At 45.3% G+C, this 23,807-nt stretch overlaps 1 protein-coding gene across 4 annotated transcripts in view; it reads right to left on the minus strand.

The window, feature by feature from the left end:
* LOC146189023 (2-Hydroxyacid oxidase 1-like) overlaps positions 1 to 23,807 on the minus strand; it is a 143,312-nt gene that overhangs the window by 53,569 nt on the left and 65,936 nt on the right. The window contains exons 9-10 of one of the 4 annotated variants that reach the window (XM_084603953.1): positions 14,016 to 14,070; positions 13,329 to 13,422 (exon numbers count right to left, since the gene is read on the minus strand). The exons of 1 other annotated variant lie outside the window; for it this stretch is intronic. In XM_084603953.1, coding sequence (XP_084460079.1) covers positions 13,419 to 13,422; positions 14,016 to 14,070 — 59 coding nt within the window. In that variant the 3' untranslated portion in view covers positions 13,329 to 13,418. Of the gene's footprint in view, positions 1 to 9,780; positions 9,852 to 13,328; positions 13,423 to 14,015; positions 14,071 to 23,807 lie in introns of those variants that run through there. 2 more of the 4 variants (XM_084603956.1, XM_084603957.1) reach the window with 2 other exon arrangements.

Here is a 23,807-nt window from a genome sequence, read left to right on the forward strand (position 1 = left end):
TTGGAATAATCTTCCGAACTACATCTTCCTGCAACGCAATCATGCATCATTTCGCAAACACTTATTAGAACATTTCACCGATAAATGTTAGTAGGTTATTTCTGTACTCGTGATTCATATAGTTTTGTTTTCAGCTGCATCAAAATATTACCGCGTTAGCTTTGTTCATGTTCGGCTTTCTCACATATGACTGAAACGTTAAGTTTTTTTTAGTGGTAATTTGTATAATTCACACTGTGTTTATACCGTAAAGCACGGTTGTCGTGTGCGTTATGTAACTTTTTTCTCAATAACTATGTGTTACCTGTGCCCACTTGTTTTTGTTTTTCTGCAGAGGCAGCTGTATTTTTATGGCTGGAGGGGACCCTCCTTAAGAACTCAATCAAATGCGTAGACTGAAGCCTTTTCTAACATTCGCTACATCAACGTCTATTGTTACGCGCATGCGCGACGGTCCCCGCCACTGTTACAGCGATAACAGCAGTGGCGCCATCTCGTTTTGAAGCGTGAAGATGCAGCTGTAATGGTTTTAACGGGACCTGCTGGGGCTAAGAGGAAAACCATGAAATGAAGCCACACCAGAAAATAAATAAATAAAGAACATTAGTGGCCTAGGTGTTTCTGTTGAACAGAATGCCATGATTCTACGTGACATTTAGAAATAAAATTTCCGAGCAAAAGGTACCCTGCACAGCATAGCTACAAGACACGCATATGGCCCCAGTTTAGTTGCTGCGATGGGACGACCAGACATCATTTTTTCTAACAAAATCCAGCCTAAAACTGAACCTTCACTCAGCAGCCGCGCTGCCACGTTTTCGAGCGCAATTTCTTCCTTCCCACCACCGGCCTGTGGCCACCGGTGTGGCAGCCGGAGAACGAGTACGCGACACTTTCCCCGCGGGCCCTAGAGCGGCGGCCTTTGCACATACCAAGGGTTTTGAATCTGTACGTAGTACCCCTAGCCTGATCCACTTCGGCAGGCGTGCTGCGGCTGCGGATGCTTGCTTGTCGTTGGTGTGAGAAATAGCGGGAAAGAGACGGCAAAACCAAGTTGGTTCTCTGCATAGATGTGGACAATCATTGGATGGCAGGACCGTAGCCTCTTCACGGTTCACAAATTTTTACCCGAAATACAGTTAGCTCAAGCGGCCTGATGCGCTAATTCACGATGCATTGCTCTACCAATTATTTCTCGTTGTTTTATATTTTTACTTTGAGTGGGTCCTTGTTTTCGAAATTAACTGCACCTCAACCTATGTATTTTCCCTACTTCTACAACGTATCTCTTGTCGGTTTTAAGGTGTGAGTAAAATAAAAATAAACTATGGCTGCTACTTGAATTTCCTGTATGCGAGCACCTGCTGGCTTACGCATGCGTCTCGCATTATTCAGTCAACAATCTCTACATCCCAGTTAAGAGATTGCTCACCAAGCCATCACCAACTCACTTTCACATCGCAATTCTCTTTTTGCCACTTCGCATCCGTAGTTCCCTCAGAATTTCAGAATTACGCATAAATGGGGAGCAGCCGAGTGTATAAATGAGACATCATATTTCTTTCCAATAATGCACACACCTCTCTCTCTCATAGAAACAGTATTGTCCCCAATCACAAATGGAGGATCATACTGCTGAAGCGGAGTTCGGAAGATATTCCGTTTATGGTAGCACGTATACCTACGGGAATGTAATAAGCAATAAACGTTTACTGACTGCAAATAGAAATTTCGACAGCGTTGTCATCGTTACATTGTAATACACTGGTATTTGCACCTAGTATCTAGAAGTATGAGGCTGGCTCATGGAAATTACACGAAGAAAACTCATAGTGGGCGCAGTATGACTCAGGTGCAATGGACCGTGGTAAGACCGCAAACCTGAGCACGTCGTGAGGTTATTAGGTGGAGCAAAGCGTGTGGTGTCATAAAACTCAATGCATGCCTCCGATGCAATCCGCTGAAGAAATATCAAATCAGCGAGCAGTTCCTTCACAAATTGCCAGTTTGATAAACGATGGCACCATCTCGCCCTCTTTGTTAAATAGGTTCATTACGGTTAGTGACACCAGATATAAAGCGCTAATGGCTGCTATGTATCCCTCTAATGTCCCTTCTTCTTTTATAGCGGAATAATCGCAACAAATGTCACGGAATATCTGGCAGATCGCGCTCGTTTGGACCGCCGTCTCTGCTGCCTCGCTGGAAACAATGAGCGGTAAGTTTTGTTTCTTGCTGCGAGCTATATACTAAACGAAGTGTGCCCTGCAGCCTTTAAAGCTCAGAAATGCCGGCCGTAATGAACGTCCGAGCACACCCTTCTCTGGAGGTTACTGCTGCATTCCATTTGCATTTGTCGCATAGACTATGGGAGAAAATCGCATTTTAGAATTCTGAATAAACCACACCACGTAAAACATAACGACAAACTGGAGGTTCCGGTGACTACACTTTGCGAAGTAGTTCATGCGAGACCAGCTTCAAGTTTCAGACCTCCTCTCCACCAGCCTTTGCTTCATGCCGAACTTCACGCGTTTACAACTTGGACATTGCGTGATACTCTTATGCTATCGTTGTGTTCATAGGCAGTTGAGTGATAAGTGTCGAGAACAGTGCTTTCGTAATTCATAGGTACGTAGGGTTTGGATTTTTGTAGCGAAAGCTACACTGCGGCAGATTTTCAAGACCTCGAGTGGCCGCAAGTACGTCATGAAGAGGAGTAGCTACGGTCTCTTCAGCCTGTCATGCCATTTCAATTCACGTTACCGCTATGCCACGGGCAGGAGCTGTCAACTCGGGTCTCTCCTTTCATATGGGAGGGTCCTATTAGAATCAGCTTGCCAGAATCGTTTGCATTCTCGTTACCCCTACGACCCGCAGGCACGTGCTTACGGCTTGATTGAAGCGTGACTTTATATGTGGGCTGGTAGCTTACACTCTCGCGTGATACCCTTAAAGAATGAGCTTAGGTGTCCCCAATAATGTAGCACCTTACACAGATAGTGCATTACAGGGGAATAATGTAGCAGGCAAAGGAAGCTTTCGCCGTTGCTTTCGCAATTCAACTAGGGTTAACCAGAGCTAAAGCCCAACTAATTTGTTCTAAAACTATTTTCACTTTCAGTTGCGTGTGCGCAACAAACTACGCGTATAGGCATTGAGTAAGGCAGTAGGTGAGTGTACACTGCTGATATGCCACAATAATGCTGAGGTAGGCGCACAATTGGCTGAATATCAGTGTCATGAATTTAGCACACATTTTGGTCAAATCAGAGCCGTGCGAAGGAAGCGCGCGCGTGGCGTTGCATAGTAAGTTCCATAATACTGTAGAAATGTCTCCTTTCCGCGTTAGGAGAGACGGTTGCAAGACGTGCATTAGCGCCACCACCTCCTCCTTATTCGGCTCAGAAGGTGACTCACCCGGCCGAGAAGGTGCTGGTCAACTCTAGGAAGTCTTGCCGTGTTTAACCAATGACGACGCGCGGCTCCGCAGGAGCAAGAGAGAGCGCTTTCAGGGCAAAAGTTAGGTGTATGTTTGCGCCGGCCTTAAAGCGTCGTAACAGGCAGACGGAGCGTGCCCTATTTATTAATGTCGCATCGCTCCAGCCAGAGAGCCAGTGTTGCTGCGAGTTAGCAAGTGATACTGCTGGGCTTCCTGGGTCAGCCCGTTGCTCGGCAAGCCCAATGATCTGCGAGGGAGCGGCGCTCGGCGACGGGACAGCCACATCGTGACTCTGCAGACGTCGATCTGCGTTAGTGCCTGGTGAACATTTTGTGTTTATTTTCTTTGACTATCTCGTGTATTATTGGGTGTTGCAAAGCCTCTTTACTAATTGAGTATCTTCGGCCGCATGCTTTGCAGTGCCTTTCCATGACTTTGAACCTCGTTGTCTCTATGATCTTATTAGGGTGATTTCCTCTGCATAACGTTTTTTTGTAGTAAATGTTTGTTTTGCTTGTTAGTTCTGACTCCGACCTTTACTCTGGCTTGATCAGGCCAAAGCTAAGCACCAAATGGCTATCCCCTTCTTTCCATACAGGTAGCTGAATTCAGTGTGAGCTTAGCACGCAAGACGAGGACATTTCCTTATGAGACCGGCACAGCTATCTCCTAACATTTTAAGAGTGTGTGCGAATGTGCACATCATGTAGTGGCGCATCGTTATTAAATTCTAATGATAACGGGTGACAATCACGCAGTGGGCTCTGCCGATCACAAGGCCCACTGTGTGATTTGCCAAATGATATAATTTGGCACATATAAACAAGTTCGCAGCCTAAAAAGCCCTTCTCTGCTCGGGAGAACCGGAAGTAGACACGGAGGAGCGCAAATGAGTAGCCTAAATTAAATAAACTTAAGTTTTTTGTTCTCCAGCTGACAATGTACAAGGTGTTTAGTGGCTCGGTAAGTTTCAGTGCATTCACTGTACCACAATGAGATCGCGAATCGCCAAAATGCGAAGCGCGAGCAGGATACACTACCTCTGAAGTCATCATGGACTAATTTAGAGCAGGAAGAAAAAGTCCCTTTTACCACGTAACAGATGTTTGCGAACATAATAAGACTGCGCTAAGGAAGGCGCACGCAACACATTCACAATATCAACAAATAATTATATCTGGTGTTGAATAAACATCGCTCTTGAAATATGCAGAAGACGTGGACACCGGCCAAGGAAAGGTAGTCACCGTGGCCGACCTGCAGCGCCTGGGTGTGCAAAACCTGAACAAGACAGTGGCCGACTACTACGAGAGCGGTGCTGATCAGGAACAGACGCTAAGGGAGAACGTGAAAGCATTCTCAAGGTGACAACTTCTGAAAGTATAAATGTAGTAGTTTCCTAATCAGGCAATAGTGATTTGTGCGAAAATATTTTAAGCTTCTCAAGAACGCAATCTTCGAGAGGGTATAAGTCCATCTTGATTTTCAAGGCCAATATAATAATGTCTAGTTGCATGCTTGGTTTGGTTGCTGATTTAAGATATTCTGCCTCTCATAGCCTCAAAAGTGAGGATGTGAGTGTAATTAGAGCGGCATCATATTGTTTTGTGTAGATAGTGGGTTTAGGTGCCGAAGCCTGCAGCTTCGTATGAGTAAGTTAGCACTGTCTTATTTAATTTCTCCTGGTGCTGAATGTGAGGCTACCATGCATAATGAACGCGGTAGGGGTGAAGTCATGGTGAGTTTAATATATGGGTAATTTTAGTAAAGGGCACTCTTGTTGACTGGGTGTTACAAAAAAAGAATCACAGTACATGAGATCGTTCATGACACAAGCAGCTAATCCTGTTGACGCATGACATTTTGTCCAGAACTGACACCGAAATATTAGAGCACATAATCAAATCAAATTAACTTTTTTCAGCATTTTTGTACTAATGAACAGAAGAGAAATGCTAGCTTCAAGACCAGTTCTGCTTGAAAACAATAATTAGGGGCTATACAGGTCAGTAACCTTGGAAACAAACGTCGTAACCTCTTCTCGCCGTCGTGAGTGCTCTTTGAAAATAATTGTTTCTATTACGAAAGGTAAAATGGGCATCATGGCAGGAGGGTACGTCGACTGTTGCTTGGATGTTTGTATAACGAATCCCCATTTGGTCGTATGGAATGCGTTGTCTTGTTGAGGTGTTTATTAATGGTCTATATTTTAGAAAGAATGTATGATTCGTGACATTGACCAAGGCAAGAGGGGGGACTACTTTGTACAGAAGCGGCAAAAGTGCCCACATGAAGCTCAACACTTTTACACACGCGTAAAGAGCCTTGCCATTAAGGCAGACAAGATAAGACCAATTATTCAACCCGATGTTACATTAGGCATGCCTGAACTGTTTACATCGCAGTAGCAGTACTACTCGCATGATCGCATAAAGCGCATAAGTTTCTCTGAAGAAAATTTATTATTTGACGTCTGCGAACGCCGAGAGCGTAAAAATCTTCATCGCCAGCCGGATTCGGCCTAAGCCCGAGATAAAGGGACCAGCATACCTGGGCACTGTGTTTGACCATGGTGCCCTCCTGGAAGCCTCTTCCGCCAGTTGTCAGGGCTCTTATTTTTTCACGTTTCGCTTCGCAAGTTGATGTTGTAGGCTTGATCGTCTTCCGCTGCTCTGCAAATGTATCCTAGCGGCCGGAATACCTGCTATTCCCTATTGCAAAAACCAGTGCCACTGGGAGCCAGCGCCCCAGCGCCATACCTGATTATGGTCCCAGTATGACGCTGGACACTGGGCGCACTGGGACGCGGCATACTGGGACGCGGCATACTGGGACGCTCCGCGCTGGCGGCAGTGTTCGCCCGGAAAAAAAAGGCGTGGGATAAAAATTAAAACGTAAAAAGTAACGAAACAAGTTAGGTACATAAAAAAACCTAAAAAGAAGTAAAAAAAAAAAGAAAAAAAAATTAGTGCACCAAGCGTGCCTCGAACTAAGTCCCTCGGCACATACCAATTACTAGATCAGCACGCTAACCACTCGGCCACGCCGAGAACTGGAGTTCCTTTAAACATTTTTGCATTTTATGTCATGACCCGCATTTATAAGGTTGGGACTTCATGTCTACAGGCCATTGCTACCGTTCTAACAATTGCAACTTCTTGACCATTTTAGCTTGCTGTCTGCTCTCACGACTTGCAACTAATGTTCTGGGTGCCTATGCGCGCTATTTTGTGCACTGGAATCATTTTAACATGTGTAGTTGGACATCGCTGGCAAATTTACCAACGCCGGCTCTTGGGTGGTGCTCTGCTACCGTGGGCGTAATTTTCGCTGAACACGGAGCTTTAGCAGAAGCCTTCAAGGAAAAACGTGCGACCAAGCTTTAATACCGGCAAGCGTCGCAGCGATGACCCTAATTGCGTGTAACTAAACCTTATTTGTATGTAAACATTGCGGGAAGCGTTGCGATGACCGAGGGCTCGGCTGCTTGATACGCAGAGTAAGAAGGAGCGCAAAAGCTTGAGAAACACGCCAAATATTATGTATTACAAGCGCTGTATGTTGTTGCTTTTTCTCTCATGGACCCATCGCTCGGTAAACTACTCTCTTCCTCGTTTTAGTTTTTCTTTCTGCTGTTTATACTGGGCCGTGGTGCAGGCTACGCTCGCCTGCGATTGAGCCCGCATTGAACATTTTGGCAGTAATCATTGTGTTAGAGTGCCCTTAAGATCAGCTGTGAAGTTGGTTATGCATGGTAGCCCACATTATTCAATTGCAGCTTTAGTAGTGCGTTAATCGTCAGTCTGTCATGAGATCGAGGCGCGGCGATCGTTGTCGCTCTCGAAACGCTCGAAACGACCTATCGAAACATGGAAACTCTAGAAAAAAGATACTGCCTTTGTTTTCTTACAAATGCGCAACGACTTTGCAGCAAAAAGCGCTTGCTTGAACCATATTTTTCATATGCCCCCCGATGGTCGATTGAAAGTACGCTGTTGCCCTGTTGGCCCCTGAGGGATGCTACTCCGGCTGACGCCGCAGGCCGCACCGGCTATACTGGGACACTTGGACCAGTGCGGCCCAGCGCACATACAGCGCTTCTCCCAGTGCATCGCGGATGCCAGCGACACACCCAGCGTCAAACGTCTAATCCCAGCGTTTTTCTCCCATCGCACCAGTGCAGCCAGTGTCTTCCCGTTACTGCTCCAGTGAATATCGCAGACCTCCAGCGTGCCCAGCAGATCCAGTGCAAAACCAGCGCGAAAATCTTACTGGTTTCGCACTGGAGACACTGGTTTTTGCAATAGGGTTCCTATCCATTCATTCATAAACCTTTATTTATAAGGATAACCTGAGGCCTACAGGAGACATGGTTGAGTTAGGTGAGGGTGAAGGTTCCAGGAGGAGGTGGAAGCTGAGAAGGAAAGGCAGGGAGGTTGACCGTTAAAGGAACTTGTTTGCTACCCTGCACTGGGGGAGAGGGGGAAGAGGGTACCAGACTACGAAATAAAGTCTAGAAGATCTAGAGCTTTCTCTTGGCATCGGTACTGGGGGCTTTCCATTCTTCGTATGCCTGAATGTGGTGAGCAGAGGTGTGGTGAGTGTGGAGGCTCGCTGTGCCAGGACCAGTCCATATAAAATACTGCAGGTCAACGGATTCAGTAGGGCAGTTAGGGCAACCGATCCTGGTTCGGCGCAAGCGACTTAGGAAGCTCAGTGGGTATACAGCAACGGTTCCCACTTTGTGAGTGAGAAGTTGGGCAGGGCGAAAAAAACCAGAAGGAACCTTAGTGATGGTCAAATATTTAGGGGAATCCCCCAAGATGGAGTAGGTTTCTGATAAGGGAGTAATTACTCATTGATATCCATCCAATGGTGTACGAATCTTAGTAATGTCGGGGACACATTCCCGCAACAAATTCCTCGGATTATGTCTAAGGCGTGTGATGACAGTATCGCGTATGTAATACGGGGATGGGTGAGGGGAGGTCGAGTTGGACAAGCTCACGTCAAGGCTACGCCGACGGTTCCTTTAGCTGTGTGCGCCAGCGGTCTCGTGGGCATTCGTGTTCCCCATCCCTTGTGCGGGATGTCTACCGCAAACCAACCCACACAGGCCGGTATTAGCATTTCACTTCGGACCACCCGACAAGCCATAAGACATCAGTTGTGAAGGCCTTAATTATTACTAAGTGTCAAAACACATTGCACCACAGACCCCACAAAGCAAAAGAAAAACGCTACATGTTCAAGGAACTAGCCACGAACGGCTATCTCCATTTTTTTTATGCGGAAAGTCATTCTTTTCTAAAAGCGCGACAACAGGGTACGGGAAGAAAATAGTCAGCAGCAAGCAACTGCAGCTCAAAAGTACGTCACTATTCCGTATGAACGAGACGCCAGCAAAACCATCGCTCGTGTAGTAGGAGAAGAAGAAATCCGAGTGGCGCACAAGCCTTGAAACATTTTGGGGAGCGAACGACATTCTCCCAAAGATTGACTGCCAAGAGAAAGAGCCTAAGGCATTGTTTGCAAAATTCCGTGCGCCGACTTGGACGATAGCTACATTGGCGAAACAAAAAACCTAAAAGAAAAAGATCGGCAACACAAAAATGATGTACGAACCATCTGAAGAGAACGCAACTCATTAGATGAACATTCAGACTATTACAACAGAATAAGTTTCAAGGAATACTTACTCCTGGAGACCGACACCAATTATCAGAAAGGACGCCTCTATAATGATGGCATATACACACGACCCCCAACAATGTCAACGGACAATAGGCGACCTTCTTGCTGTATATTTATAGGGTCTTCACTCCTTTCTAGCCACTTTACAGAAGAAAAGAAAAAAAAACACGCCAGGGAGCATACCTGAACCTGCGGCACCGTGACCATCCTAGGTGTAACCCCCGGACCCTTCGTTCTCATTTATTTTATCCCATCTCAGCTCCCCCCTTCTCGCTTCCTCATTCCTTTACTAATAGATGCACCAAGCCCCGCGTCATGCGCCCTAAAAAAGGAGCCGATCCGACTTCGAAACGTCGCGTTTCTTTTAAATTACAGAGTGATCGTTGGAGAATATTCAAGTTTCACTTAGGAATAATATTAGCTTATCACTCAAGCACCAAGTTCAATAAACAACAAAACCAATTTGCAGCTTGAAAAGTCTTGAACCGCACCTTAAAATTTCATCTCTTTTATGTCAACCTAATAAAACCATGCTGCTATGAAACTAAAACGCTTGGGCGAATCACACTTACCTAATATGCGAAGCATAGAGCAGCCAAAGTGACGTGCGTGAGAGAACAACACATGCAAACAAGCTTCTATTTCTGTTTCTGTGTGCCTCATCCATGTCTTTTCCGCCTACCCATCCTTCGCTTAGCGTGGTGGTATGGTACATCTGCATAAAACACTTTACAGTCTCATCATTGTACCCAGTCAACAAAAATGCATTTTAAATGAGAGTGCTGGTTATGAGACTCTGCTTATTTAACATTGATCAAAATAAAAAAAAATAAGATATGCTTCACTTGGACACACTATTAGGGAAGTGCTGTACAAATATTTTTTTTGCTGTTAATAATTTCTACGCATTGAAATAAGGGTAAAATAAAATAATGCAGTTTATAATCTCATAAAAACTCAGCAAAATGATAATACAGCCACGTATTCCCACTTTCTTGCATGCTAAATATTATCAGCTGGGTTTCAAGGAAACAAACGTACTCTTAATAACAGTTGTTTGAGCAAAGGGAGACATTCGGATCCTTACATTTCCAAAAATAAGAAAGGTTTCATTATAGGCAATGAGGCCACTGATCTCGTGCTAGTAATATACAACTATTAGATATTGAATCTGGGAAAAAACACATGAAATCCTGCAATAAATGAAAAAGTTCGACACAACTATTAATCGAAAGGATGAGAAGAGATCGCTATATATGCAGCGACAGTTGTTCACAGAAAAGATATTCAGAACAATGCCACATTGAAATTAACGCAATCATACATAGAAAAGGAAAATGACAGCTGTAATTTCGAGATAGAAGAAGCGAACGGAGTACATTAGCGAACAAATATGCTTAATGACGTCAGAGGCGAAATCAGAAAGGAATTTAGATGGGTATATGCGAGTGCAGGACAGTTATTAAACTAGGTTAAAAGACTGGACACCGAGGGACGTACACCATAGCCGAGGTGTCGTAGATCCATGGGAGCGAACGCAATTCTGAAAGCTTCTGAGGACGAGGTTGTCGTAGTAGGCACTTAGGACCGAGCTAAATGGAGGGTGAATAGATCAGAAACGCCTCTGAATTGCTTATAAATGCGGTGATAGTGATGATGAAGGCAGCCTTGTTTCCCAACAGAGAACGCTTCGTCAATCACGAAACAGAGCTGACTAGCTCCCAAAGTGTTACACACTTGACGCATCTTAGCGGGTGCTATACGTAGTCATTCGTGAAATGCCTACACAAATTGATTTCGCAGTCGAACACACCGTACTACAAGATTAAGCCAAATAACCAGAAATCTTCTTCACCAAACCTCCAAGTGCCTTTTCTTTTTTCTCTCTCTTTCTTGCGTGCACTCAGGTATCGGCTGCTCTCCCACGTGTTGGTAAATGTAGTTAATAGAACACTGAATACCAAAATGCTGGGACAGGAAGTGGATTTGCCCATTGGCATAGCGCCGTCTGCCATGCAGAAGATGGCCCACAAAGATGGTGAAATCGGAACTGCCAAAGGTGAGCCAGGAAAATTAGTGAAATTGATTTTTAAAGATGTATATGCCTTAGCAGCTTCTCATTCAAAAGATTATCTTCTAACGAGACAATTATGACGCACGTCACAGCTTCCAAGCGGAAGGCAGGAACGGAGGAAAGGCTGCGGATAGAAAATGAAATACAGCTGCCCTTTCAGCTGTGTAACCTGCGTGAAAAGGAGAGGCCGGGGAAAATCGGAACGAGACTGCGAGAAATACTGCAGCGTAAAGTATTGCTTTTTGGTTAGCTTTCAAAGGAAAATACTCCAGTCAGTAAGGTTATCAGGCAGAAGACGATGTCCTCCAGAACCAACGCAACCAGAAATTGGTTCTCGGCTGCCACTTCTCATGAGTTGAGAATGCGTTACCAAGTGGGCTGAAATACTATCAGCGCTTTGTCTTGATAATGCTTGTTATTTCAGACAAACTCTTCAAATACTTCAGTATCTAGCTTGGATTGTTTGTATAGCGTCAGATGGCGCTTTCTTGAGCCTTATTTACCTCTCTATAGCATTAATCGCTTTGGAAAGTTAATCCCGTTAAAGCACACAAAACTAAACCTTTTTCTTTCTTTTAGGGGGGGGGGGGGGAGGGAGGGGAGGGCTGAAGGCATCCAAATGCCCCTCTACTCCTGCTTTCGGACGTGGCCGTGCAGGGTGATCATGGATTCTAATGTGGGCTCTTCACTACAACTGGCCGCATGAAGTAGCGTTTCAACTGATACAGCGCAGATAAGATTTGACGGAGACGAATATTCTAGAGTGAACCTTGAGACGTTGGCCGTTCAACGCGCCAGGAGAAAGATTGCAGGGGGAAAATAAGGTTCAAGTAAAAATGATTTCTTTGCGATGGCCCGTGTCGGAGTTGCATTCATAATAGTTGTACCAAATTGTAGCCCAGTAGTGTTAAAGGCACCGTTCCCACTTAAGACTGCGTTGGAGCTGTCAGCGGCGACAAAAAAAAATCATGCGGATCCTTCTTGCAAGGTATCTGGCCAGCGATGAGGCCAAGCATGAATGGCCGACACGTTAGGTGAAACCAAGGAGCCACGTGAAATGTCCTCTTCGACAGGTGTTACAACTCAGTCTACCAGTTTTAGATGAGATGCTGACATCGCAATGCAGCCTTCCTTTCCTCTTGAATGTCGAGTTAGACACAGTGTTGCCAGGTCACGCAGTTACGCTCTTACTGCTTAGTTAAATTAAGGCTTCATATCTATGCATAATGGTCCTTCATATAATCTAAACGTTTACGATCGTATGATAATTAGTATCCGAGCAATAATCGAAGCACAAATGAAAATTTGGGGAGACAGTAAAATTCAGCTTTTAAGGTACGACCCGATATCGTTGTAGCGGCCGTCCGCCGCTTATCCTGCGGTTCCTTGTTCGCCTACAATTAGCAGCGGCTATCTTAAATGCCGACTCACAGTCTGTATGCAAAAGATTCAATAAATTGGTATTAGTATGCTGTCTACAGGAGCCACTTTATTTAGCTACCTGTCTTTGGCAGCATAAAGTTTTGTTTTAACCGAACCGTACAGATGCGGCTGTGTGTCCTCGGAGTAGCGTATTTTATATTTTTCGGAGTAGCATCTTATACAGGTTCACTCTTTATTGAGCTCTATCAACATTGCGGTTCTCAAGAAGGATTGAAGCATCCAGTGCCGCACGGCAGTTTTGAATGAGCATTAAGAAGTTTTCTTCGGGTTCGTTAGGTGGTGTCTAGGTGATAAAAATATCTTTATATATGCATGCATAATGCTTTAACAATGCTCTATAATGCCTTCCAATATTTTTCGCTTTCTAATATTGTTAATATTTTAGGTTTTCTTTCATCACTTCACTTTCATTTTTAGAACTCGGTGACGAAAAAGGTGTCGACACTCGCTTTCGAATGTGCTTAAAAACTCAAGACAGCTTGAGAAAGCGGCTTCGATATAAGCAGGCTCAAGCTCGATTGCACTTAAACGTTGCCGTGCGATAACCTCGATGTGCGTTGAGATGAACGGAGATCGAGTTCAGTGAGGATCAAAGTGTTAGTGCGACACAGGTATTATTCGGTATTCAAAACCTTTGGAAGATTGATTTCTATCTCACCCTTGTACCCCAAATCAGCCGCCAGAGTTGTTAGCACCTTCCTGTTTTGCGATATCCGCTGTCTCGATATACATCGCACTTCCCATCAACAAATCAGAGCGGCCGTATCACCTGCAAACAATCAGCAGCCAGTTTCAAGCCCTGATTTTTGTTCAGAAACGCCGGATTGTTTCCAAAACGGAGCATTTTCCGCTATCTAAGTAAAGTATTAGCGATATACGATTGCAAACTATCATGCACGTGAACGTGTATCTGAAAATATAGCTGGAAACAGTCAACCAATAACGTTGAGGACCCTTCAAGGCGGAGCTTAAATGTCATCCACAATTTCTTTTCTGGTTTCGCGGAGGCTGGTCGCTGACAATCAGGCACGCAGGAAAAAGTAGTCAGCTAAATTGTTCGCCTAGTTTTGAATCACAAAAGAAAAGAACTGAGAGCAACGAACGAATTGTCGGCCACTGAAGGTAAAGGCTACAATTCTGAGACGCTTCGGGACATGAGGGTTCTTGTTTCCTGATGGACTAAGATGCTGTCGTTATTTAGGCGCGCATGACATCTAACGAGCGTAATTAGACTTCTGGAATGTTCTCGTATGGTCCGTTATTATGCTGAACTGTTATTTCGTGTATGCTAATATAGCCTAATAGCGTAATATGCTATCAGTGCAGCAAGGAGGTGTATCTCAATTAAAGAGTGTATCTTACTTTGGAGGTGGCACTGAAGTGAACGCTTCTGTGGCTTTCCTCCTTCCACTTCTGCCTGAAAGAAGTGCGAAATTCACCCGGGAAAGTCACTGAATAAAATTGCTTTCAACCTAGAGCTCTGTAAGTTGACTATTCAGGCTTCGTTAATGCGTGTTCAAATCTAACTTTTCAAGCGACTTTTTACTAAACATTTCAAACAAAACTATGTATGGGCTCTGGTTTGAAAATGGTCGTTACGCTTTCCCAGCGAACGATGTGACTAAAGTTGGGTGGAAATAATTAAATATTCCAAAACAAAAACTAGCAAACAACCGCAGAGCTTGCGGTGCTAGATAGAACATGTGGAAGGTAATATGCTCAAATAAATCCCCCCTATCTTTGGGAAAGATTTTTATTCTCGTCTCAGTATCTCTGGATGACGTCTATAAGTAAAAAAATGTAAACGCAATGCGCATGTTGTGCTAATGTAGTGCAAATTCTACGCAGCTTCCGAAGAAGCCGGGACCGTAATGATTCTCAGCACTCTGTGCTCCACCGCAATCGAGAAGATCAGAGAACAGGCACCTTGTGCCAAGCTCTGGTTGCAGCTTTATGTCTTCAAGAACAGGACCATCACGAAGGAGTTGATTAAGAGAGCGGAGGACAATAAGTTCCAGGCCATCGTACTCACAGTGGATGCACCTGTGTGGGGTCAACGAATCGTCGACATACACAACGCATTTACCATACCGACTGGAATCACGTGAGTTCACATCACTATTGAGTAGTCTGTGAGACTTCTAGAATACTTCCACTGAACCGGCTCTGCTTAAATCCCTATAAAATATATTAGGCAGTAAATAGGTTTTGAAGAGGGGTTTATTGGGGGTTATTCGAAGGACTGCAGACGGCGACCGGTGAGACAAGACGATCCTAGAGCGAAGCACAATCTCGTCCGAACAAGACAGTCCGAGCTCTTAGTGCGCGCGCCAGCTGATCGGCGTCTTCATCGTCGTTAGTGTCGGCGCTGTATCACCTTCTTCCTTACAATTGCCTCAGCGAAAAGAGGGAGCCATCCTGGCGACTTAAGGCGAGGGCATGACAATGGGATCGTAGTCGACTGACGTGAACAACTTCTCGGCCGCGGCGACGGTGGTCCGAAGGAGGCGTTGCCGGCTCCACGACGTAGTTAACTGGTGATGTACACTCTAATACACGATAAGGGCCATTATACTTTGCAGAGAATTGGGAATCAGCCGGAACACAGAGGCAAAGAGGGTGTTGATAGGAAAGTCAGCAGCGGGCTTGCCGTGATCGCTCTCATGTCGGCGAAGATCTCGAATGCCCGACGTGAATGAACGAGCCAACTGACGACCTTGCTCAGCATTACGGGCCACAGCAGAAAAAGAAGCGTACTCTGAACTGTCGGGGTGGTAAGGAAGTATGGTGTCCAGTAGACAGGAAGGCTCACGACCGTAGAGGAGAAAGCTTGGGAAAATCCAGTCGTTGCCTGAGACGCTGTGTTATCGGCATAGGTGACGTACGGAAGCACCTGATCCCAATTAGACGCGTCAGAAAAACGTACATGGCGAGCATGTTACCAAGAGTTCGGTTGAACCTTTCTGTGAGGCCATTGGTTTGAGGATGGTAAGCTGTGGTGGTTTGATGTATTATTTTGCAACCTTCCAACAGCTCGTGGACCACTTGTGATAGGAAGACGCGGCTCCTTGTAAACAATTGATGGCGTCGTCAATACGGGGTAGTGGGTATACGTCTTTGCGTGTAATTTTGTTAAGACGGCGGTAGTCAACGCAAACTCTTATGGAGCCATTCTTCTTTTTCACAAGTACCACTAGAGTTTACCACGGACTAGATGAAGGCTGAATTACACCACGTTGTAGCATGTCGTCGACCTGCTCAGCAATAACACGGCGCTCCGTAGGCGAAACACGGTAAGGCCGCTGGCGAAGAGGGGCATGACTGCTGGTGTCGATGTGGTGAACAACCTCGGTCGCACGGCCTAAGGAAGTCGTCTGCACGTCAAACGAAGAACGGAACTGGTTCAGGAGAACAAACAGTTGCTCACGATGAGTCGGGTCGAGGTCACTGGCCACAGGTGATTGATGTGTATGATGTATCAAGCTGGCAGCTAGTTTTTGCACCACTCCTGCATGGGCCGTAATGGCTTGCAGTATTTGTAAATAAATAAATAAATAATTCAATAAATAAATAAATAAATAAATAAAAAGGTCTCAACTCGGTATATCGGAGGACGCAGTAATTGTCGTTAGGTAGGCTACGTGGGCACTCTGTGGTAAATACCCGTCAACATCAAACGGCGAGATGAGGTCAGCAACTTCAATATGGCCAAGACATTTGTCACGAAGTAGCGGGAGCACAGCGGTTGAGGCATTCGCAACAACAATGTCAGCGGCGCCATGGTTAATATCGATGATAGCAAAGGGAAGAAGGAGTTTACGGCGAGAAGCGAACATGGGAGAAGGCGCAAAAAGAACAGTCGCCTTTAAGGAAAAGGGTACACACACGGAAACAATCACAGCACAGATGGACGGAATGTCGGTGTCGTCGGCGACAACAAGTTTGACGCAAGAAAAAGACGGCGCATCGTCAAGAACCGCATCACAGAGCGCAGAGAAGGCGACGTGGGCGCGGGCGCAGTCAATAACAGCATTGTGGCGGGACAGGAAATCCCAGCCAAGAATTAAGTCATGCGAGCATGACGCAAGCACTAAAAACTCGACGATGTATAAGACGTCCGCGATAACGACACGCGCTGTGCAAGCAGCAGACGGATGAACGGAATCGGCGCTGGCGGTGCGAAGAGAGAGTCCAGAAGGCGGTGTGGTGACTTTATGAAACGAGCGACAAAAACTTTCGCTAATGACGGAGAGAGTGGCCCCTGTATCGACGAGTGCAAGGGTACGAACACCATCAACAAAAACTTCGAGAACGTTCGGCGGAGACAGACGAGGACTTGTGGTAGGCGATATGTGCGCAGTTCGTGCCCCAGGAACTGCGGCGGCTAGTTTTCCGAGTCTTGTGTCACAGTGCGACGCCGCATTGGAGACACGGAACGATGGCAAGGGTACGGCGAGCGGTGCAGTGGAATGTGCTGGCGGCCCGACGAGTTGTGCGGCTGCCCTGGAGATGTAACCGAAGGTGGGCGCAAGGTGTCGTATTGATATTTACAGTTATCCATAGTGCGTGCAGGGGCAGAGCGCAGAGTGCGACGGCACAGGCGGGCGACGTGGCCTGGAATACCGCAGGTATAGGAAATAGGCCGGTTGTTATTCGTGCGCTAAGGATTGTAGGGAGGCGTCGTAGATCGGAACCGTCGGGCGACAGATGGTTGCGCCATTGTCGGCACGTACGCAAAGGATTGTGGCGGCGGTGGGCGGGCGGTAACTTGTGCATACATGGGAGGCACCTGTACTTGCACAGGTAGAAGCGGCACGACAAGAGGGGGGCTGTAACGTAATGGTGCAGCAAGACCCGTGGGCTGCAGTGGAACAGGGTCGGCATGAGGTGCGGCAGGCGCTGGCTGGCGAAAACTGGTAATGGCATTAGCAACCTCCTGCGTGATGGTGTGTCGTATAGAAGGGTTAAGCAGCTGGGCTGTAGATGACGGGCGTGGGCCAGACCCAAGCTGTCGGGAGACCTCATCCCGAACGAAGTCTTTGATGTCAGCCAAACGGTCGCTGCTCACAGCCAGGCCAGAGATGGAGGCAGCAGGTGCGGGAGAGCGACGAGTGCAGAGGCGTTGCTTGAGCATTTTGTCGAAACTTTGGCAAATTTTGTATACTGATGCCACCGTGGTTGGGCTCTTTGCCCACAGCATGTGAAATGCATCGGCATCAATGCCCTTCATTATGTATTTTATCTTGGCAGCCTTATCCATAGACGGGTCGACATGCTTGCATAAATTAACGTCTTCAATTTACCTTGTGAAGCTTTCCCCTTCATGCTGAACGCGTACGTGCAGGGCTTCTTCAGCGCGTAGTTTCCGAACTGTGAGACGACCGAAAACGTCCGTGAGCTTTTCCTTGAAGTTGGACCAAGTTGGCATGTCGGCCTCATGATTAAGAGGAGTTGTTATGGCGACTCACCTTCTCGTACGAGGGCAACCAATCTTTAACGTCCTGGTCGCCCTGCCCGCTGAAAATTGCGGGGTCTCGCTGCCGAATGGCACCGGAGCATGAGATGGACTGCGAAGGGGCTGCCACCGGCTGTTGGCCTACCTCGTTTGTCGTTATAGGTATCGTACGGCTGCGGAGCTCCATGGTGATCGTATAAGAGTCGTACCCCGGCACGTTCCACCAAATGAAGAGGGGTTTATTGGGGGTTATTCGAAGGAGTGGAGACGGCGACCGGTGAGACAAGATGATCCTAGAGTGAAGCACAATCTCGTCTGAACAAGACAGTTCGAGCTCACACTGCGCGCGCCAGCTCTTTAATGTCGGCGCTGTATCATCTTCTTTCTTACAGTTTGTTTAAGATTTTAGGTGATTTAAATAGCTTGGATAAGAAATATTTTTTCTAGGTTGGTTGATTCATTGTTAACGCGCAACTCACTATGGATGTCATGGTAGCATTTCTGGTATTTCGCTATTTACCCATTGTAAGCTGCGCTTCCCAAGTGTTCAAAGCTCCCGTCGACAGGGCAAACCCGGCGCAGAAATAGAACATAACGTATGTCACTTGCATATTTATTCCACATTTAGCCATAATTACTCATTAACAACCGTCCAGTGTTAGGGGCTTTTGTTGTCCGTGTTAATTCGGCTCACTGTTTTACATTAACGCAGAAACGCATGATACAATCGACTGCTTCGATACGAAAACAATAAGAGAAATCATAACCAGGAAACTGTCTTAAATATTTGGTTATGACAAAAAACATCGAGCAAAAACTGCACAATCAAGAAGCTACAGAAAAACAGGACTTCATTTTTATAGTTCTTCCCCCCCTTCCCCCCCCTCGTTGATTGCTTACAGCAGCACGATGCGATAGGTGTTAATGCGAAATTAATATTAACACCTATGTCATAATTATTGTACACACCTGATCATTTTAGAGTGAAGCGCTGAAGAGTTTCGAGATGATGGAGAAGATCTCAGATTTTTTGCTGCGTGTGTGACTTGGCTGGAGGGTTTTTCGCTACAAAAAATCTTTTGTGCATACCGAAATTGCTTTCATATAGATTTTGGCTTAATTTTCAAGCTAGCTACTTCCCACCTGGATGGACGCCCATTAATTTATGTTCTTCTATAAGGGTGGTTTTAACGCGATAATTTTAATAGCGTCTAATACGGCAACTGCTATTCTTGCCTGTTCGACGAACGCATAAGCAGACACATTACCGGCTGATAATTACGTGCATGCTTCATGTTTGTACAGTGCGATGCTTTTCTTGGTTTTCCATTTTACTCATTTCAAAACCTGGGCGCTTCAAATTGCAATTTATTTTTATTTCATTTCATGGTTTTCACATTATATGAATGCCTAGAGAATCAAATTATATGAATTTTAACTTTTAGACTTGTCTAATGTGCCATTTCCTGCTCCTTGCCCTGTGAGACGAAGGGAATTATGGCATTTGTGGGTGTTCTGAACAAACAAATAATAAAGTATCATAACGTTTCAAACTGTGTGCTATACGGATGATTTGTGCGTACAGCTAAACATTTCCTGAAAATTAGTATTACAACATTCTTCAAACCCGCCGCATATTAGGCACGCGGGATATAGTCATTGTACGTTAACTTGGATCGGTTTGGATGCACCATTCAAGAAACACCATACCTCGAAATACAAACGGTGCATAACCAGCAGGCACAAAAGTCCGCAAGCCAAAACATCCCGTTTATACATTTTTAGCCTAAGAGCTGTCTACCAGATATTGTAGCACTAGGTATGGTACCATGCCTAATGATATTAGGCCTTAAAACTCCATTGGTACTGATCCTGGCCCTGGCGGCCTTTTTTTTTTTGTTGAACGCGAAAAGCAAGGAGCACGTGTGCTGTGCGGTGTAAGTGCATGTTAAAGAACACCAGGTGTTCAAAATTTCCGGAGTCCTTCAACATGGCGTTTCTCATCGACGCCACTAAGGCGTCGGGTTGGAATGTTAAACGCTATAAACCAAGCCATTAATTGCTATTGATGTCTATATCTTATAGGCTTCTTGGTGCTATGTTTTCTACACACTTAAACCAGCGGTTTGTTATGTGTTTTATTACACCCCGCCTCCCCTCCCCAAACATGCCAGGGACAAGATAAAAACATACTGAAATGGTAAATCACGTACACCGGGCTCATCTTTTATAAATTTTTATCAGTATTTTACAAGCGCTAAACCATGGACAACAAATGAGACAGCACTGTGCTGTACACCAACTATGTTGATTTAATTATTCGTGCAGTGTTGTTCGCGGAGTTAAACTATGTCTCATTTCAACGCAAACCATCTTTCCCAGGCTAACCTTGTCTGGGAGCAATGAGGCGGTTTTTAGAAAATCAAGTGCCACCCGAATGCTTCCAATTACTGCATTCAGCACTTCAGCATCTTGTCTGGATTTATGTACTTATCATTTATTGGTTTGTTATTTAAAGCTAGAATGTAAATTCTGTTGTGCCAGCGAATATAATTCCTTTGCAGGCTTGCAAATTTTGCCGGAAGCGAGTATGAAAATTTTGAGAAGGGCGTCCAAGGCTCTGGACTCACAAAGTACACCAATGATTTCTTCGACCCTGCACTCACGTGGGAGGATGTCACTTGGCTCAAGAACCATACCAAGCTTCCAGTTGTACTCAAAGGAATTATGCATCGTAAGTGACTCTTGCTGGACGTCCTAGTAGAACTTAATAAGTACCCGGCACTGAGCAAGCAGGATAAAAAAATCTGTCGCTACCATGTGTCCAACTTCTATTCCTCAGTTCCCAGCCGAGCGTGCAAACCACTACACCATATCGGCCTCTATTTTTCCTTTATTTCGCGAGAAACCTTCCGAGGAGGAGAAACTAATACAGCTCATGTCTTTGATCACCGTGCTGCAACATGGAAGTCCGATAAACGCAGGATTACCCCACTTTATCCAATTAGAAAATTCAGCGAGACACGCGCAAGAATTGAGAAGCGATAGCATATCAGGCGGCTTTCCCGGGGTATAGCATAAACTCCGCGTATCAAAGCGTACAGCTCTCAGAATAAAGACTTCAATGATCGTGGTCATTAAGCTTGACTGTCCACCATTCGGCTCTTCCACAAACTAAATATACCCATCAGCCTAATAAACCACAACGCAAATCACAGTTTTTACGATAAGGCAAAAGTAAATGCTACACCGCAGGATTTCAATGTCATTCTTAAGCGTCCGCTGCACTATGTTTCCAAAACATACAAAATCACGGCACTCAATAAAGCAGGGATGAAAGGACTCGGACGAGTTACACAAGCTGTAATTCACTGGCCATGGTACAATAATATCCTTGGAGTGAAGCCATGAGATAGCAGGGAGCGTTGATGTATGCCATAAAAAAGAAAGTTTATGCAGGAGACTGAATTCACAGGCGCTTAACATTTGCGTTAAAACGGTTGTGGCAAGAAACTCTTGAAGATTCCCTATACAATGGCATGTGGAACAAAGACTCAGTACGAACATCGTTCATCAGTCTTCTGGGTTGGGTCGGCTATAAAGTAATTTAAAGAAAAGCGCGTGGCGAGTAAATTGAAGGCGTCCGCAATGTCCCTAAGGAATTCACATAGAGTCTCTTCATTCGCCTGTCGAGTCGGTGCGACTGTATAGGGCAAATGAGCCCTAAAGCGCCTAATAAGCACTGATAATTAAAAGGGATGAAAAATATTATGGATGTGAATGATGGTTGCGGGCGCTACTATTGAGCTCAGCCTTGAGCTTCTAACTGAACTCAACGGCCGGGCTTGTGAAAAACTGATCGCGATTCTTCTTGTCCTACGTGAGGACGTTAGTAGCGATGAAAATGGCTGTGCAGGTAGTGATAATGGTGGTAATTGATGAGAAATATAGCACTCATTAGTTGATATTGATGGCAGTAGTGCTAGTAGTATTAATATGATGATGACAGTAGGAATGAAAATGACGACTCAGTTAGCCAAAAGAGCGCTGTAAAGACCCTTTCGCAATTTTCGCTCTGAAACAAATTTGAGCGAATTCTTGTAATTTCATGGTTCGCCCTAAAAGGTTTCCTTATTTAGCTTAATGTTACCAGGATGCCTACAGGGCCGCGGCGGCACAAGCGAGAAGCAAGGATGACCGCCCGCATCTGCACCCCATCTCACGTACCGGGTCAACCTCTTTCATTGTATCATTGAGGAAGACCGCGCGTGCACTGATTCCGGAGAATTCGAGAACCTCAGCCTCATTTTCAGCAGCCTCATTTTCATCGCTACTACAATCCTCACGGTTAGACAAGGAGAATTGCGATGTGCGCTTCCCGAGACTATGCGTCGAGACAATTTGTTCCTCCCTCTGGAGGCTGGTGGACCGGGCCTTCAGCACTTGATTCTTCATCAGCGTCTTTCAAAGGTTTTCTTTTTTAAAACAGCAAGCCATCCCTTCTTCCTAGTGGTGTTTAATAGACGAATAAGGGCCAATTCGCATAATTTGTTTGCTCCCACTGGCCATAAGATTCAGGGATTTGGGGGATTTTCTTAAGAAAGTTGCCAACAAATTCCATTTCCTCGCCTTACGGTTTTCTTTAGAATATCTTACAGGCTATTCAGAAGACATATGACACAATTTCTGATTGAGATGCTATTTCCTGTACCGGTGTATTGCTAGCATTACCTCCCCTTTCTAGACAACAGTGTATAAAAACAGATGCACGGGTTGCATATACAATCAGCCGCAAAGATTTTCTTTTTTAAACTTCACATGTAAACCTTTCCCGTCAAAACGTGGCTTCGTACAAAAGGGGCGTTTGTGCCTTGGTCAGTGAACTGTCGCCTTGGTCAGCAGTCGGAAACTATAGATTATTGCCTTGTGTTTCGCCGTGATGCAGTGTTTTTGGGACATTCTTCAATGGACTCTTGAAAAAGACATTTATATTACGCCCCATACTATAATAATTTTTGAGTACCTATATAGTGCTGCTCTTATTCTGTAGCTGTATATTACTTTTATTTTGGAACTACTGATAATTTTGGTTTTACTACAAAACTTCCAGTTGTTACAACAGGTTAACTGTCAGAACATCATCCAGACATTCTGTCATGAAAGCAGAACAATTCTGTAGTTTTTTCCGACTTAATGCATGGGAGGAGGCGCGCACGTCACCATAAGCGACAAATCCTGGGATCTGACGGCTTGCGACGCAGACCCTGGGCTACTACCTCCCGGAGAGGACCTACTGCATCACAGATACTGGAGCTGTCACCCCTTCTCCTTGTACAAGCCTCTAACGCATAACCTTGTTGCTGATGAAACCGAGGGATAGTTTTTGCTGCTTGTTGTAACAAAGTTCTTTTAATTTTTAATATTGAATTGTCTTTATTGTTTGTGCATTAGATTGAACCGAGTGAACTGAAGAAGGCTGGTGAAATTGTACATTATATATAGCATAAAAAATTGTCCCAATGCCACGTGAATTGAATATGCATAGCCTTTATACCCCAATCATAACGTAATTTTGATATACTTCCTTTCCGAATAATTTGGTACAGTGTTTTGAAATAGCTCTTTCTGATTTAATTGGCTCCCCCAAACGATGTCAAAGAAATGCTCAGCAAACACAAGGGGGGGGGGGGGGGATCTCG

This window comes from Amblyomma maculatum, chromosome 5 (genome assembly GCF_055883805.1).
Source record: "Amblyomma maculatum isolate TAMU_Amacu chromosome 5, ASM5588380v1, whole genome shotgun sequence".
Taxonomy (NCBI): domain Eukaryota; kingdom Metazoa; phylum Arthropoda; class Arachnida; order Ixodida; family Ixodidae; genus Amblyomma; species Amblyomma maculatum.